Raw genomic sequence first — 14,668 nt, 5'->3', positions numbered from 1 at the left:
AAAAAAAAAAAAAAAAAAAAAAAAAAAAAAAGTAGAAAGGGAAGAAGAAGAAAAAAAGGGAGGGAGAAAAACTATAAATTGAATAAAATATTAAAAAGAAAAAAAAAGAAAAAAATGAAATTAGCTTGCAATAATTCCAATAGCTACAGGGTGGCAGCAAAAGGCTATTTTAAAAAAATGAAGGAAATGTCTTCAGTGTCCAGCTTCTTTTTGGTAGGAGTCCCAGAAAAAATGGAAGCTGGCCAAAAATGGCCACCGGCAAATTAGGGACTTTTCCTTCTTCTTTATGCCAATTAACAACAGATATAGTTTTTCCACAGGTAATATTGCAAAAAGAAAGTTAAAATGCTCACCAGAAAGTCATCACAGTAGAGAGGAAAATACCACGTAACACAAAAATTATCCTGGCAAGTGTCCAGTTAGTCTTGGCAGAAGTCCAAACAGGTATCCAAAATGATTGCTCTACCTTTTAATCTTCTGTCATTTAATTCTACAGTAATTATTCATTTTGCTTTTTGCCCTTAGAGAGATTAGAAGGAAAATCTTTTCAGCTTCAATTCAGATAAAAGCCTTCATATTCTCTCCTATATCAGTTGCCGCTTAAAAACTTTGGGAGGGCTTTCTCTTTCTTCTTTAAGTCAATTATGAACAGATACAGCTTTTCCATGGGTAGTATTGCAAAAAGAAATAAGAAATAAGAATGCTTACCAGCCATCCGATGCTTATCTGGCTAAAATAAGATACTTAATCCATCAGATGTTGAAAACTGGAAGGGGCTAAAAAAAACCTCTGTGTTGCCCGGTTGAGAAATGCCTGAATTTCTCCCAGTAGATATGGGATTGCCATCCCACACCAACCAAAAGAAAGAATGCCAGGCAATCTGTCTTTGCCCCGACAGGGCTTAGATGAGTCTCCCGCGACTCACTGCCAAGCAATACCGGCGTGATAACAGGAGCTCCATGAATCACAGCCGTCTCGTTCCAATGCCATCTTGAATCAATTTATCTATTTTCCATATATAAAACGTTTCCATGTATTGAATCAGACAGTAATCCATGTAGCTGAATGGTCTGCTCTTCCCAGAGTGTTCAGGAAAAGCCATCGCATCTGTTCCCTAAGAGTTGCCAGAGAGTGAACCTTTAACTTTCCACGTGCAAAGCATGTTCCCTCCCATCAAGCAATCAGTCTTCCCTCTGGAGGTTCAACATACACTCTTCCCTGGCCCCCTCCAGCACAGCAGGTGATTTTTGTTCCCCTATTAATGAAGTGGCAGCTTTAGGCCACAATCCTGCATCCACTTACCTGTTGATAAATCCCATTAAACTCTGTGGGGCTTACTGTTGAGTAGACCTACAAAGATCACACTATTAAGTGCTGCTCTGATAACAGGTCTTGCTTCTTCATGTAATGTTGAATGACATCCACTTGATTAGATGTTGGTAGAGTAGTGCCACCTAGCCCTCTTATGTAGCAACCACAGACCCTTTTAGCTCTACAAGGAAATTGATTAGAGTACTCCCACACTCTGAAATTTTCCCTAAGTATTAATTTCCATATATCCAGCTTCTGAATACCCCCATAGCACCTGCGGAGTAATAATCCAATTTTTGCATCCCTGCATTTACATAGATCTGTGGCTTCAGAATTCAAGAAACTCCTCCTGAAATGAATTACAGAATTATTACCAAACAGAACAGAGATTTTGAAGTTCAAAATATCTCAAGCGCTTCACCAAGGAAGTCCAAATTCTGTATAATAAATGATGAAAATATATTTCATATTAAATTAGGAATATTTGATGTTAATTTTTCTTTTCTGTTTTGAAAAGAAGACATCAGATTTGGGGTAGAATTTGCAGATTTTTGGTAGGCTCCAATTAAAATAAATAATTGCATTGGTAGCTTGGACATTCTACTGCAAGAGAAATGCGGGGGCTGTAGATTTGTCCTGTAAATTGCTTCATATTATGAAGTCATTCTACTTCACTTCATGAAGTTATCCCCAGCAGTAGTGTTTACACCCCACTGATTCTTTCCTGGAAGCAGTGGGCATTCTGTTGATTCTGCAACACAAATAAGACCCACTGTTTATTCAAGGGAGATTTAGCACTTCCTACAGGAGGCCTTGAAATGAGTAGAAACACTGGTTTCAGGAAGAAAAGAGGTTGGGGAGATCCCTTAAGCAAAGTTCTTTTGGGTTACCTCTGGAAGTGCCAAATCAACAATGCATAAGCAGTGGGGGCCATTTATGCAAAAGAATCAGCAGCAAGGCATAGCACAATTGTTAGATGTGGAAGTGCCCTCTTGACTACTGGCCTGTGCTTTGTCAGAGTTATACACCATACAACTAATATTCTTTCTTTTTTTAATTCCAGAATGCACCAGGGTTGGACATTCCCAGTGTGCCATCATTGCAGTCTCAAGATATGGCAGAAACCAAGACCTGCTAAAGATTTTTCTTCAGTTCTTTCAGGGCATGCTGTTTCTTTTTTTCCATTATTTGTATTGTGATCATTTAGTGATCTTTTAACAAATCACTCTAGACTGGAGCTGGCTGCCCTCTTCTTTGGTTTTCCTTCAACCAAGATCTGTCATTTTGCATTAGAACAGCTCCAGCCAAATGAAATAAACTTATCTAGCCTATTTCATGAATAGCATTGCTTTATAATTATGAAAATAATAATCATGATGCCTGTCCTACAGCTACCACATAGTTATTGTAAAAAAACAAGAGAAAAAAAAACCTGATGATGTTACTGGAACTTTCTCAAAATCAGACAGTTAACTATAGTGGTGGAACAAGCCACACAATAACTTTATGTAGAAGAATAAACCTGCAAACAGATCAGAAAATTGTATATAATGTGATTATATCTATCACTTCCCCCTGCCTTTGTGTGTCTTTTATTTCCTTATAGTATATTGTTTAGAAGAGAAATCTGACATTATTTGCATCTCTTCTGCTCACAGATGTAAAATGTGAACCACACTTGGCTTCCAATGTTGATGAATTTAGTTCCATAATGAAAAGAGGAGTTATATATTCTCTAAAGACCAAATAATATTTGTTATTGTTACTGTATGTTGAGACCTCCATCCATGCAGATATATGGTATTATGATGAACTCCATTTCCTCTTCTCAGACTTGGACCCAAATTAGTGTGTGGATGAACAGAACATAATAAGGCTTGTTTAAATGAGGGTTGTAGCCAATGCTTTATCCCCTAGCTCAAACTCCCTGAGCCTAGCAGTGCGGTCGCACCACACCTTCTGTTTTTCTTGTGCTTGGCACAAATGTTGCCTGTCCACCCACCGCACTGCCTCCAAAATCTGATATAATTCTTGCATGAATGACACAACCGACTGGGGGTCTTTTTCTAGTTTTCCTTCCAGTTCTTTCAATAGTGACAGTGGCCCCTGTATTTGTCTTCCAAATACCAGTTTGTTGGGGGAAAACCCAAACTCTCCTGAACAGCATCACGGTAAGCAAACAGCAGGTAGGGCAAGGCCTGGTTGCAGTCCCGCAGCTGTTGAGTCACGACCGCTGCAAACAGATTGAACTTCAGGTGGACATGCTGAGACTTTGGTTTCTTAAGAGGGTAATTCTGTCATTGAGGTTAGAGTACTTGTAGCTTGAAGCACACATCATTTCCAAAACCTTGTGGGGCTTCTCATGGCCAGGTGGAAGTGATGGAGGAGTGACAATCATTACCGGTTTTTAAATTTATTTTTTCATTAATTGATATCCCTCCCATCAGTTTAGTTATGTTAAGGCAGATTGACAGTAATAACATTCTTTCAGGCAGAAAACTACTCCCAGGTTGGGGGGGCATGGTTCAGCACGTCCTCTACTCTTTCCATGCACATCACCACTGATCCTCTACACTTTCCTCACTTCTGTATTGGGGGTCTGATGAGAGAAGGCTGAGGGCCAGAGATCTTTTTGTGGGAAAACCGAGATAGATCTAGGGCTGCATCTCCCCTTCTGATGTTCAAGTTTCTCTCCAGCCTTATATCCTTCTTGGGATGCTGCCCCAGGGACCACACAATTCCTTCATTAAAGTCATGTAAATAATAAATCAATGATCTATTTACAATCAGGTTTTTCACAATTAGTAATGATGCTGTAGCAGCTGTTAGCTGGATGGTCCTGAAAATATCTCAGTGGGATATTTGCTTGGATAAGAGATTCAAAGGAATTTCATTTCTGAAAAGAAACAAGAATAATTAGGCCTCAGCAGATGAATTTGGAACTTTGTACCAAGCTGGATTTTACATTTTTTATAATTGGCTATTAGAAGAACGTTTTCTTCTAATAGCCAATTATATTAACTACCAGTAAAACAATGTGTTTGCTTTGCTTGAATAAAATAAGTTTGGCTTTGTCAAATGCTTTGCATTTCAAACTACTAAAGTCTTTCAACCATTATTTAGGAGTCAGCAGATAAAATAATCTCAGGTGGATGCAGAAGGTCGGATGCTAGCAACATGGCTGGGCAATTTAAGCAGCTCTTACCTCTTGTTTTAATTCTAGTCCTCATTCATTCCACACACTTGAATGGAGCTGTTAAGGGAAATGCATTGTGCAGGGAATTGGCACCTTTTACTGGCTGGGATCCTGTTTTCTTACCAACTGAATGACAGACATTTAGTAGAAGAAATAGTTCCTCTTTACAGCATCTCTATATCCAAAAAGCTGCACCTTTTGCATTTTTCCTGCCATGGAGCTCTCGAAGATATAGCAGCCCTTCCAGGGGAAAAAGGCAACAATTCTTAATTATTCAAATTAAAATGTTTCCTTGTAATAGCTGAGACAACTTTGCCTTTGAGACCTCTGAAGCTAAGCAAGCAAATTCTGTAAGGAAAAATGCCTTGTTCTCATCTGGATCCTTCTGGTTGAATAACATAAAATGGAAAGAAACATGGACTTTTCAGGCATCATAATCTTGCTTGCAGCTATCACCCCTCAAGAAATGCCCTGAGTCTTTAAGAAAGGCATGACAGGTCAGTGTTCAATAGGGATTGACTCCTCAGATTTGTGGCTGGAGTGTTGTGGTAAGCTGCATCTACTGAATTTCTCCTTGTCACACAGAACCTCTACCCAGAAAGACATGAGCAATTATAAATTTGCAGATGATTATGGGGCAGGGTAGATTGTTAATGAAAAAGGAGAGGTATCCTCAGTGGGAATCTGGGCAAGTAAAGGTGGAAAAGTCTGGACATGAAGCTGAGATATGCAGGAAGGGGGAGTCAAGGTAGGCGACTTGAGTCTTCTGGATATTTAGTCCTACAACACCTGTAATCCCTCACCATTAGCTATGCTGGCTAGGGCTAATGGGAATTGTAGGCCCAAACATCTGGAGGACTACATGTTATCCACTGGTGGCAGTCTTAACTTAAAGTTTGCATGTAGACATGGCTTGTGGAGGCCTGTTTACTCCCATACTTGATAGCTATTTATCAGTAAGTTTGAAATCACAGTTGCAACAGTGATAAGCAAATCCTATATTGCATATCATCTCAGTGTAGTCACTCTGAAGCACCATTTCATCATTAGAGCAATGCATGAGAAATGTCCTTTCAGCTCATAACTGCATATTCTTTGTCTCGATTGTTTTGCTTAGGGTAATTTGCCTCAAGTGAATGTGGAAAAGCTGCCTTTTTGCCATTTCAGCAAACTCTCCTTTTTCTTTCTTGATTAAAAGTATGATCAGGTTGCTTTCACTGAGTCTCTAGAGAATTGCCAGCACCCCTACCCAGTTTCTCAGTTTTTCACAGTTATATCATTCCTATCATCATCTTGGCATTCTCAGGTGTTGCTTCCCTCTAATCCCAGCTGTCAAATGAAACCTTGGTTTTGTTCCTCCCGGCGAGAAAGCAGAATTTGCTCATTACTGAGAAAAGAAAGGATCAAAGTTCACATTCAGCTTTCTGCATCACGTTTGGGTTGTGTCTTAATTGTGCCTCTTGTGCTCAGTGATGCTCAACCAGGCACAAAGAAATCAGTAGAAAGAGAGAATATGGGGGAGGGATGTTGCAAAACTTCTAACACTCAATATTTTTAAAGGGCTTCACACCTTATATATTCACACCTACATGCATACGCATGTGCATGTACATGCATTCCTGCTGAGTTAATTGGGTGGGCTTTCTAAAAGGGGAAAAAAGCAGATTGGCAGTGCCCATGGTTGCTTAGTTTGAAACGGGGGGATCTTTAGCAGCAATTTTACATGCAATAATGTAGTAAGATAACATTTTCTTGGCATGGAGATATGGTAAGAAGGAATGTCTTGCTAGCTTAATTTCTGTAAGTCATGGTACTGTTAAAGATAGAAAAATTCAACCGGTGGAAACCTGTGCCAACCTAGTCTTGGAATCCAATTCCTTCTTAAGAAGTGTAAAAGGGGGTTTCTGTACCTCAGGTCCCAAATATGAAGCTTGGTATTTTTCCTTATAGTGTTCTGGGTTGGTGCCAAGAGTAGGTATACTTAGCCACTTGCTGAGGGCCCGTACCCCAGCATTGACAAAAGTCTCCTAGAGTTGCTCCTCCTTCTCACCATTACAACTTACACCTTGCTTGTTCACTGCCTCTTGTCCCTGTCCAGGCAATGGTGGCAGTGACAAGGAAAATACAGCAGCTGTCACTGCCTGTTCACTCCCTGGTTCTCTACCTAGCAAGCAAGCAGCTAGTAGCCATGACTAGAAAATGGATAAGGAACAAAAGAAGGTGGTGAAAATGGCTGGGAAAATCTAGACTCACATAGGGAAGGTGTTCATTAAAGGTTTTTTCCCCAAGGGACACCAAAAATCTGGAGTCAGCACAGGTAGTGTTACATGAAGGCATTTTAACATATTGCCTTATTCAGTTTCAGGGCTTCTTTTAGTTTGACATGGTTCCTGACGCTATAGCAGCAACCTGCCATGTGCCGATTTGCAGATCAAACTCTTTCTGGCATAAAGATAAGTGATGTGAAATGCTTCGCCTTTCATTCTAGGCATTAGGAAACTATAGCCATATTTCTCATGGTATAATCTTGTGTAAAACATGTAGAAGACTAGACCCCACCCCCAAATGCGGCTTATTTTTGCCCAGGGAATCTTATCGTCTGTCTGGTAACCCTCCATGGGGTAGTCTTTCCCTGTGTGCACAGTATTCTGCATCTCCAGAAAAGCAAGATGTCAAAAGAAAGTCTTTCTCAGAAAAAACTGACATTTCCTCTTAAGAACACTAGGTGACACTGTGGAGAAGAATTCAATGGAGATGAGGGTTGCTGCAAGACTCTTCCAGCAATTTAAGGAGTTAGGTAGAACACAGAAGCATCTTTTAGTGTTAGGAAACATGCATGAGCACCAGCCTTAGTTTCTTGTCCTTCTGCCCTGTCAAAGCTTTTGTAACAGAACCATGATGTTCCAGAGCTACATGCTTCTAGGCCCAGGTGGTTCAACATGAGGCCCATGGGCAGCTTGTTTTGTGGCCCTCTAGCTACTTGGAGCCCCCATCCCCCCAGCCCCCCCCCCCCAGTCCAGATGCCAGCAAGGGCACAGACATGATTGTGGCAACCTCTTGCGAGGCTGCCAGCCTTGACCTGCTGAACCTCAAGAAATGCTTGCTCCGGCTGAGTTGTGCAGGGCTGCCAACCTGACAAACCCTCCCCAGTGTGCCCCACCTGCTCCTGTTGATGAGCACAAAGGTGCCTAGGGGCTGAGTACCTTAGTGCTTGTCAGCAGGAGCAGACAAGGCATGCTGGGGAGAGTTGGTTAAATCGATAAACTGACAGAATTCCTATGGAAAGATGTGCCCTGCTTCTTAGAGATAACCAGTTGGGAAGCCTGAAGAGCACAACTTTAAACTATTCCAGTATGACTTCTTGAAGGTGATCAGGAATACACACACACACACACACACTTGAAGTTTGAATTGGATTTATTGGGTGTTTCAATGTACATCAAACAAAAGGGGAGGCTTTTTGTTCAGAGCACTCTTTGTATGTAGGGCTCTAGAACCAATAGGACCTTTGGATAGGGCCTTTGCAAGGGAATTATAGAGCTATTCCAGCAGATGAAAGAGATATAGATGGAGTATCAGGAAGAGCAGGAAATGCAGAACAGAATATTTTCTCCATTACATTTTAAGTGAGAAAGAAAGGGTAATTGTCACACTGTAGGGAGCTCCAAAACTGGGACTTCAGATTGTGTAAAAAGTGTCTTTCCTTCTTCATCTCCATGTATAATGAGGAAAATATATTCCAGATCCCATAATTAATTTCACTGGCATGAAATGTAATATATTCCTGGAGCAAACAACATAGCCCCAAAATCTACAACTTTAGCTGATTTATATTCCCACCCACACTTCTTTAAATTACTTGTACTGAAAGACTGGACAGAAGAATAGTTTATAATGGAAGCATGAACTATCAGAAAATAAGCAAGCCCGTGTAGGGCTCTTTGATGTTATATGTGAAGACTGGGGGCTTCGGTGAGACAGTAAGAATTGTTGCTGCCACTTCACAGAGAAACTCTCCTCAGGTTGATTGTTCTTGCTGTCAGCTGCTGTCTTCAAAGCTGCCACTGTTGCTGCAGGAATGAAACCTCATTGTACTCATGGGATCAGACACATAACCTGTGGAAGGTGAAGGGAAGCTCAGGTGTTAGTCACAAATGCTGCTTAGCCCAGAATTTATGTCTCTCTCTTCTCTCAACTTCCATTCTCTAGTCTCCACATTCAGAAAGACAAAACGGATGTGTTCTCTAACTAAAGCAATGCACAGATTTGCTCCCAAGGAAACTCATTTCAGCCAAAGCTCTTTCCTTCTGAACACACCAGAGTTTCATGTCATTCTCTGAAGGAAAATGCAAAAGGTAAAAATATGATATGCAGATTATTCATATTCAGTGTACTTAAAACAGCCATTTAAATTAATGGCAGATGAAGTAAAAATTGGTTCAATTGGGTCAAAAATTGAACCAAGATATTTTAATACTGTCCCATTTCTATTTGATTTTTAAAAATACCTAGTTTGTCCTCGAATGTAGGGATAACAGTCAACCATGAGCAGCCTGCTACAAATAATTATACCCTTAATACTCAATAATTATCATGACAATAGCTGTTGCTGCAAGTACCAGGCTTCCTATTAAGGACTATTATTATTCCTTTACCATATGGGCCACTGGTCAAATGTGATTGCTAATATTATTCTTGCTGCATTATTTGACAGCCTAACCTAGTCATGGTGTTGCTCAAAATCAAGTCAGTAATACGAATATGGAGATATTACTGAAAGGAAAAAAAGTTTAGGAGAGAAAGGCAGTTCTAACATAGCAGAATCTCCCAGTAATAATATATAAATGGTATGTATTCTTAAAAAGTTATACCATTGTCAGTGTTTGACAAATGGTCAGAGAGGGACTCAAAGTGACACTGAGGAGATTGCAGAATAAAGGAAACCCCATTCATAAGACTGTAAGTATGACCAAGTCTAGCTCCAACCCTTTACCTTTACTAAATCTGAGAAACCTCTTACCATTTCGGTCAATAGGAGGATATTGAAAATTTCTCTTCATCTCTTCCAGAGAAAGGCTTTGCGAATGGTGTTGCCCAGCACTGTAAAATTGACAAGGTGTTTCCATTACAGATGACTGAAAATGCTTGTTATATTAGAACTCTTCTACCAGAGCAACTTACTTTAAAGGAAAGGCTTTAAACCTTGGAAAAAATGAGTATTCTTTTATGATGAAGAATGTGGATACACATAGTGAATTCATTTCTAGTGACTTTCAAATGGTGGTATTGCCATTCCCTTTTTTCTTTTTGTTTCTTTTTTTAGTTTAATTTCAGTTCTATAAATATTTTATTGGCACCTGTGCTATCAGGTGTCTTGAATGCTAATTTATTTGCAAAAGAGAACATCAGCTTTCTGGAATGATTCCCAAGGTTGTTCACTGCAACCATGTTCTTCTGTTCTCAGAAGGGATCAGCTAAAGACTGCATCTTACACCTGTTCTCACATCATGGGCCAACAGCTATCAAGCATGCCCACTGAGCAGAGGAGAAGCTGCCCAGACTGTGCATTCATAATACCCTGATCATTTATGCAAGAATAACTCTACTATTCATGGTAAGGTATATTGTAAGTTCAAACAGCAACAACTCTGAAGAATGTTTGTGAAGCTGTGACTCAAAGGACACACTCAAGCAATGCATCTTTCATAGTGATGTTCATAAGGGCAATTCCTAACTGATGGCAGGTAAGAATTTTGTATTTTGCTTTAGCTGTTTCTATAATCCCCATACAGTGAAAAACAGAAGCCAAACCCTAACCCTCTTTTATTTTATCAGATTTAATTTCATCCATGCTTTCTTGTTAAAATGTCTGATTTCCTTTTAAACTATTCTACTCCAAAATATGATGAATTTTCTCACTCAGTAACAAAACTTACACAAGTCCCAGCATAATGGTGTATTTCAGAAACTAGCACTGTATGCCTTTATAATATCTCAACAATATTCTATTCATAATACATTCAGTGCTTTATAATATTGTTTATCTATTCAGACAGACACAGAGAGATAGGCAGAGAGAGGCAGGCACATACTGAAAATTGTAGAGAGGATTAATGAGTCCAGATCTTGAGTGCATCCAGAAAAATTAAATGTCAATGAGTTGAAATCAACTTGGTATACTATATGAGAGGTGGCTGTTTTGAGAAGCAGAAGTCCAAAGGCTTCCTCAGGCACAACTAATTACACAGTTCTTTACGTTCTATCCCTAAGACTTTGACATTGTAATTCTTTAAATGTTGGTTTGAGCTTAATCTGCTCTGCTTTTCACACCTACTCTGTTTTTATTATAACATTATTTACAATAAATACATTGTAAACAAACTTTTTGTTTTTTAAATTTTTCTTAGCATATACAGATACATAGATGAACATGTAGAACAGAAAAAACTAATATACAGAACAAATACAGCCTATACATTAACCCCCCAAGATTAACACTCTTCCTGTCTTTTAACACTCTATGAGAGTTTACAGAAAACAAAGTATTAATCTATACAACAAAAGATCTTCTAAGTTCAAGTTCTACTGCTTTCCTTTTTCTTTTCCAGACTCCCCTCAACTTCCATTAGTCATGCTGAGAGTAATAAAATTTCCATTTATTATTAAATTCTTCTAAGGATCTTCTATTTACAAAGTTAACTTTGCCATCGCAGCATATTCTGCCAGTCTATTTCTCCATTCTTCAATTGTTGGGGGCTCTGGTGATTTTTATTTAAAGGAAATTTTGCAGTTGTCATATACTTAAATAAATCTGACATTTTTTTAGAGTCTCTGGCATGATATGCAAAAGCATATTCTTGGGGCTCATAGGAAACTTAATTTTAAAGATTTTCTGCATGCATCAATTTCCATTTTTGTTTTGGTTATTTCAAAAGTCTACTGCATATGATAGAAAGTCCCATCCACCATTACATTTCCAACATTTTCCATTGTAATTCTTATCTGTTTTTCCAATATCTTTTGGAGGAATATACCACCGATAAAACATCTTATACCAATTTTCTCTTAATGCTTGACAAGCAGTGAATTTAATATCTTTCTTCCAAAGAGCTTCCCACAGAACCAGAGCGAATTAAAAGGGTCCTTTTGGGCCATCGAGTCTGACCCCAGTTCTGCCCGGCTCCACTCATGCCATGCCTACCATGTGCATATCCAGCCTATCCTTAAACACCCTCACTCCTGGGGGCTTCAACCACCTCCTGTGGAAGCCCATCCCATACCCTCTGGGTCCTAACTGTCAGGAAGTACTTCCTGGCATCCACCCTAAATCTTGGTTCCCTGAGCTTTGCTCCATTGGAATGCATCCTGCTCTCCACTGCTGAGGGGGAAAGGTCATGATCCACCTCTGCATGGCAACTCCTTCCCCAATTAGGTACAGTGTGGCCTCCTCTCTCCTTTGCATCCTGAAGGATTTTAAAGATTCCATGGCATCTTGCCATTCCAAATAAAGGTATTTAATTGTCTCTGCCAGTTTTGAAGAACTTTTTCCAGCATCTCAATTGGTATCCTCTGAAAAAGAAAGTTCAGTTTAGCTAGTACGTTCATTTTTATAACTGAAATTTTGCCCATCCAAGATGCTTTTAATTTAGTCCATTTTTGTAAGTCTTTTTGGATCTTCATCCAAGTTATTTGACAGTTGTCTCAAAAAAGTGCATTATTTTGTCCTGTGATATTTATCCCTAAGTATTTGAATGGGTTTGAAGTTATTCACATCCTGAAATTTTTAAAATTCTCCACTTCCTGCTTTGTTACAAATTTTAATATATGTTTCGGTCTTTTTCTTACTGATTTTATATCCTGAATAAAGTTTAAATTTTTAAACTTCCTCCATTATATACTGGATAGATTGCCATGGATCCAGAAAAGTCAAAACTATATTATCTGTGTAATATTTCATCTGATATTCTTCTCTATTTGTTTTAAAGCTTTAATTTTTTGGCTCCTGTCTTATCTTTTTGCTAAGATTTCCAAAGCAAGAATAAATAAAAGAGGCAATAGAGGACATCTTTATAGTGCATAGCTATACAGTAAATCTATCAGGACCAGGTGCTTTATCTTTTTTCAATTTGCTGATAGGTTGTGATAGCTCTTGAATACTATCATTCAGTATTTGCCTCTGCTCTGGGATACATTTTTCAAGTCCAGGTTGTTCAATATACTTGTCCATCCCATCTTGTCGGGTTGATGTCTTTTTGTACAGGTTTGAAAAAAATTGATCAATTGCTCATGAACTTTCTTTCCCACATATGTTATGCCATTACCCTTCTTTATTCCTGTAATGAATCTTCTTTCCACTTCCTTCTTAAGACAGTATGCTAAATATCTTCCAGGTTTGTTTGCATGTCCAAAAAAACCTACTTCTGGGAAGAAAAGCAAAGAATCTCACTTTGAAATAAGAGATTTTCTACATGAAGCCTTTAACTCATCTCTTTAGCAAGGCTTCAGCTTCCAGATTCTTTGCGGCATTTAATACTGGCTCTATTACATGCACTTTTTTCCTCATTCCCCCTCCCCACACACAAACTTTCATATCTGTCTTTCTATGCTTTTTATTCCAGTTCATTCCTAATTTTCAGGGAACACACTTTCCTTGTTCTAAAAAAGCCATGGGGCTGCACAGGAAGGGTCCTGGAGGGGGAGGATGGCATGGAAGTACATACAAGCTACCATGAATGAGGAATAGTGAGTGCATTATAAATACCATACAGAGAATCCAAACTGTGTTTAATTCATGGTAGAAAATCTATGATTTATTGGAAGGTTCTTCACCACAAGGATATTAGTGTATGTGGATGATTCCAACTTGTAAATTCAAGCCAGCTAGCTAGTCCTGTAAATTCAGCTAGCCAGGATTGGAACTTTTGACTAGAGATCCAATTGGTTCATAGGGATCTGCTTTACTAATCTCTTCTAGGAAATATGCTGAGCATTGCATTTCAGTAGGACTAGGACAAATGAGTTCAGAAAGCAGGTCATATGTAGGTTGAACAAAAATAAGCATGTAAATGTAAACAGCAACACTACTTAAGAATGCATCACCACTTATGCTACCATTAAAGCAAGAGCAGGCAACTTGTAGCCCTCCAGATGTTCTGACCACAACTCCCATCAGCCTTGTCCAACATGATCAAAAGTAGAAATGAAGGGAGCTGAGGTACATTAGGAATGCAGGGGCAGGGCAGTGATGGCAACAGTGGCTCTGGGTGTGCTTTCTTGCTTCAGGCCCTGCAAGCATGTGTTGGTGCTGTGTACATGCGGATACTGATATTCAAACATGTACAGTTCACTTAGGAGGCTTAGTGGGTGGGTCATTTCTGTACCCCCAAGTCGCCTAATCAGCAGGTACTTTGATGGGCAGAAACTCATCACCAAAGCCAGTTAGAAATAAAGAACTCTCTATTTGTTGCTTTAAAAGCAAACCCTGAGTATCAGATTTTCATGGAGAAATTGAATGGAAAAGAAATTTGAGCACGGGAATAGGTAATCCAATATGCCAAAGGTTCCCATAGGAACAGTGCATCTTTTATTTATTCCTGTGTGGAACAGCTGCCTCATTTGGAGTCTGACTTTTCAAAAATGCAGGCAGCAGCTCCTAAAGCTAAGCTGTTGCTGTCTAGTCTCCCTGCTATTAAACTAGCTTCTTTGGTGCTTTTGAGCCCAGTGAGATTCACTGGTTGCATCAGCTTCTCATAGTTCATTAAAAACCTTCATGCAGTATTTCTAAGGATCACCATTCAAAGGAGTAAAAGCGGGGCATGGGCTAAGCATGTCTTCTGTTCCTGCAGGCTGCTCAGTGATTGGGGCTGGATGGGAGTAGGGTGCTGCTGTGTAAAAAAGAGATGTTGCTTTCACAAGCTGTGACTTCTCCAGTAAATATGCTAAGCTCCATCTCCCAGACAAATGTTTAAGTAATGCAATGATCACTCTCAGCTCATTCTCATTATCAGCAAGTCAGTGGACAGAGCTCTGAAACAGCAAGCTGGTAGGATTGTTATATGAGATTGCCAGTTGAAAGCTGTTCTCTCCGCTATTTCAAATCATACAAGGAAGATTTGGAATAACTTCTTTCCAAATGGCTTTCTCTGTCTCCTTATAAGGATT

The 14,668-nt window shown here is 39.3% G+C and overlaps 2 protein-coding genes across 8 annotated transcripts in view; one reads left to right on the top strand and one right to left on the bottom strand.

Annotated features, from left to right (window-relative positions):
- Positions 1–2,642, top strand: part of ERICH3 (glutamate rich 3) — a 100,732-nt gene extending 98,090 nt beyond the window's left edge. For all 6 annotated transcript variants that reach the window (XM_044440858.1, XM_044440847.1, XM_044440864.1 and 3 more), the window contains one exon: positions 2,375–2,642. The gene's annotated coding sequence lies outside the window, so the exon portion shown is untranslated. The remainder of the gene's footprint in view (positions 1–2,374) is intronic.
- Positions 2,643–7,906: 5,264 nt separating this feature from the next.
- LOC123028671 (serine/threonine-protein kinase TNNI3K) overlaps positions 7,907–14,668 on the bottom strand; it is a 133,991-nt gene continuing 127,229 nt past the window's right edge. For both annotated transcript variants that reach the window (XM_044440811.1, XM_044440821.1), the window contains 2 exons: positions 9,528–9,607; positions 7,907–8,623 (listed from right to left, as the gene is read on the bottom strand). In XM_044440811.1, coding sequence (XP_044296746.1) covers positions 8,547–8,623; positions 9,528–9,607 — 157 coding nt within the window. In that variant the 3' untranslated portion in view covers positions 7,907–8,546. The remainder of the gene's footprint in view (positions 8,624–9,527; positions 9,608–14,668) is intronic.

This window comes from Varanus komodoensis, unplaced genomic scaffold (genome assembly GCF_004798865.1).
Source record: "Varanus komodoensis strain SLA01 unplaced genomic scaffold, ASM479886v1 scaffold1, whole genome shotgun sequence".
Lineage (NCBI taxonomy): Eukaryota > Metazoa > Chordata > Lepidosauria > Squamata > Varanidae > Varanus > Varanus komodoensis.
Note: the sequence above shows the minus strand (reverse complement) of the source record. Positions and strands in the feature narration are given on the sequence as shown.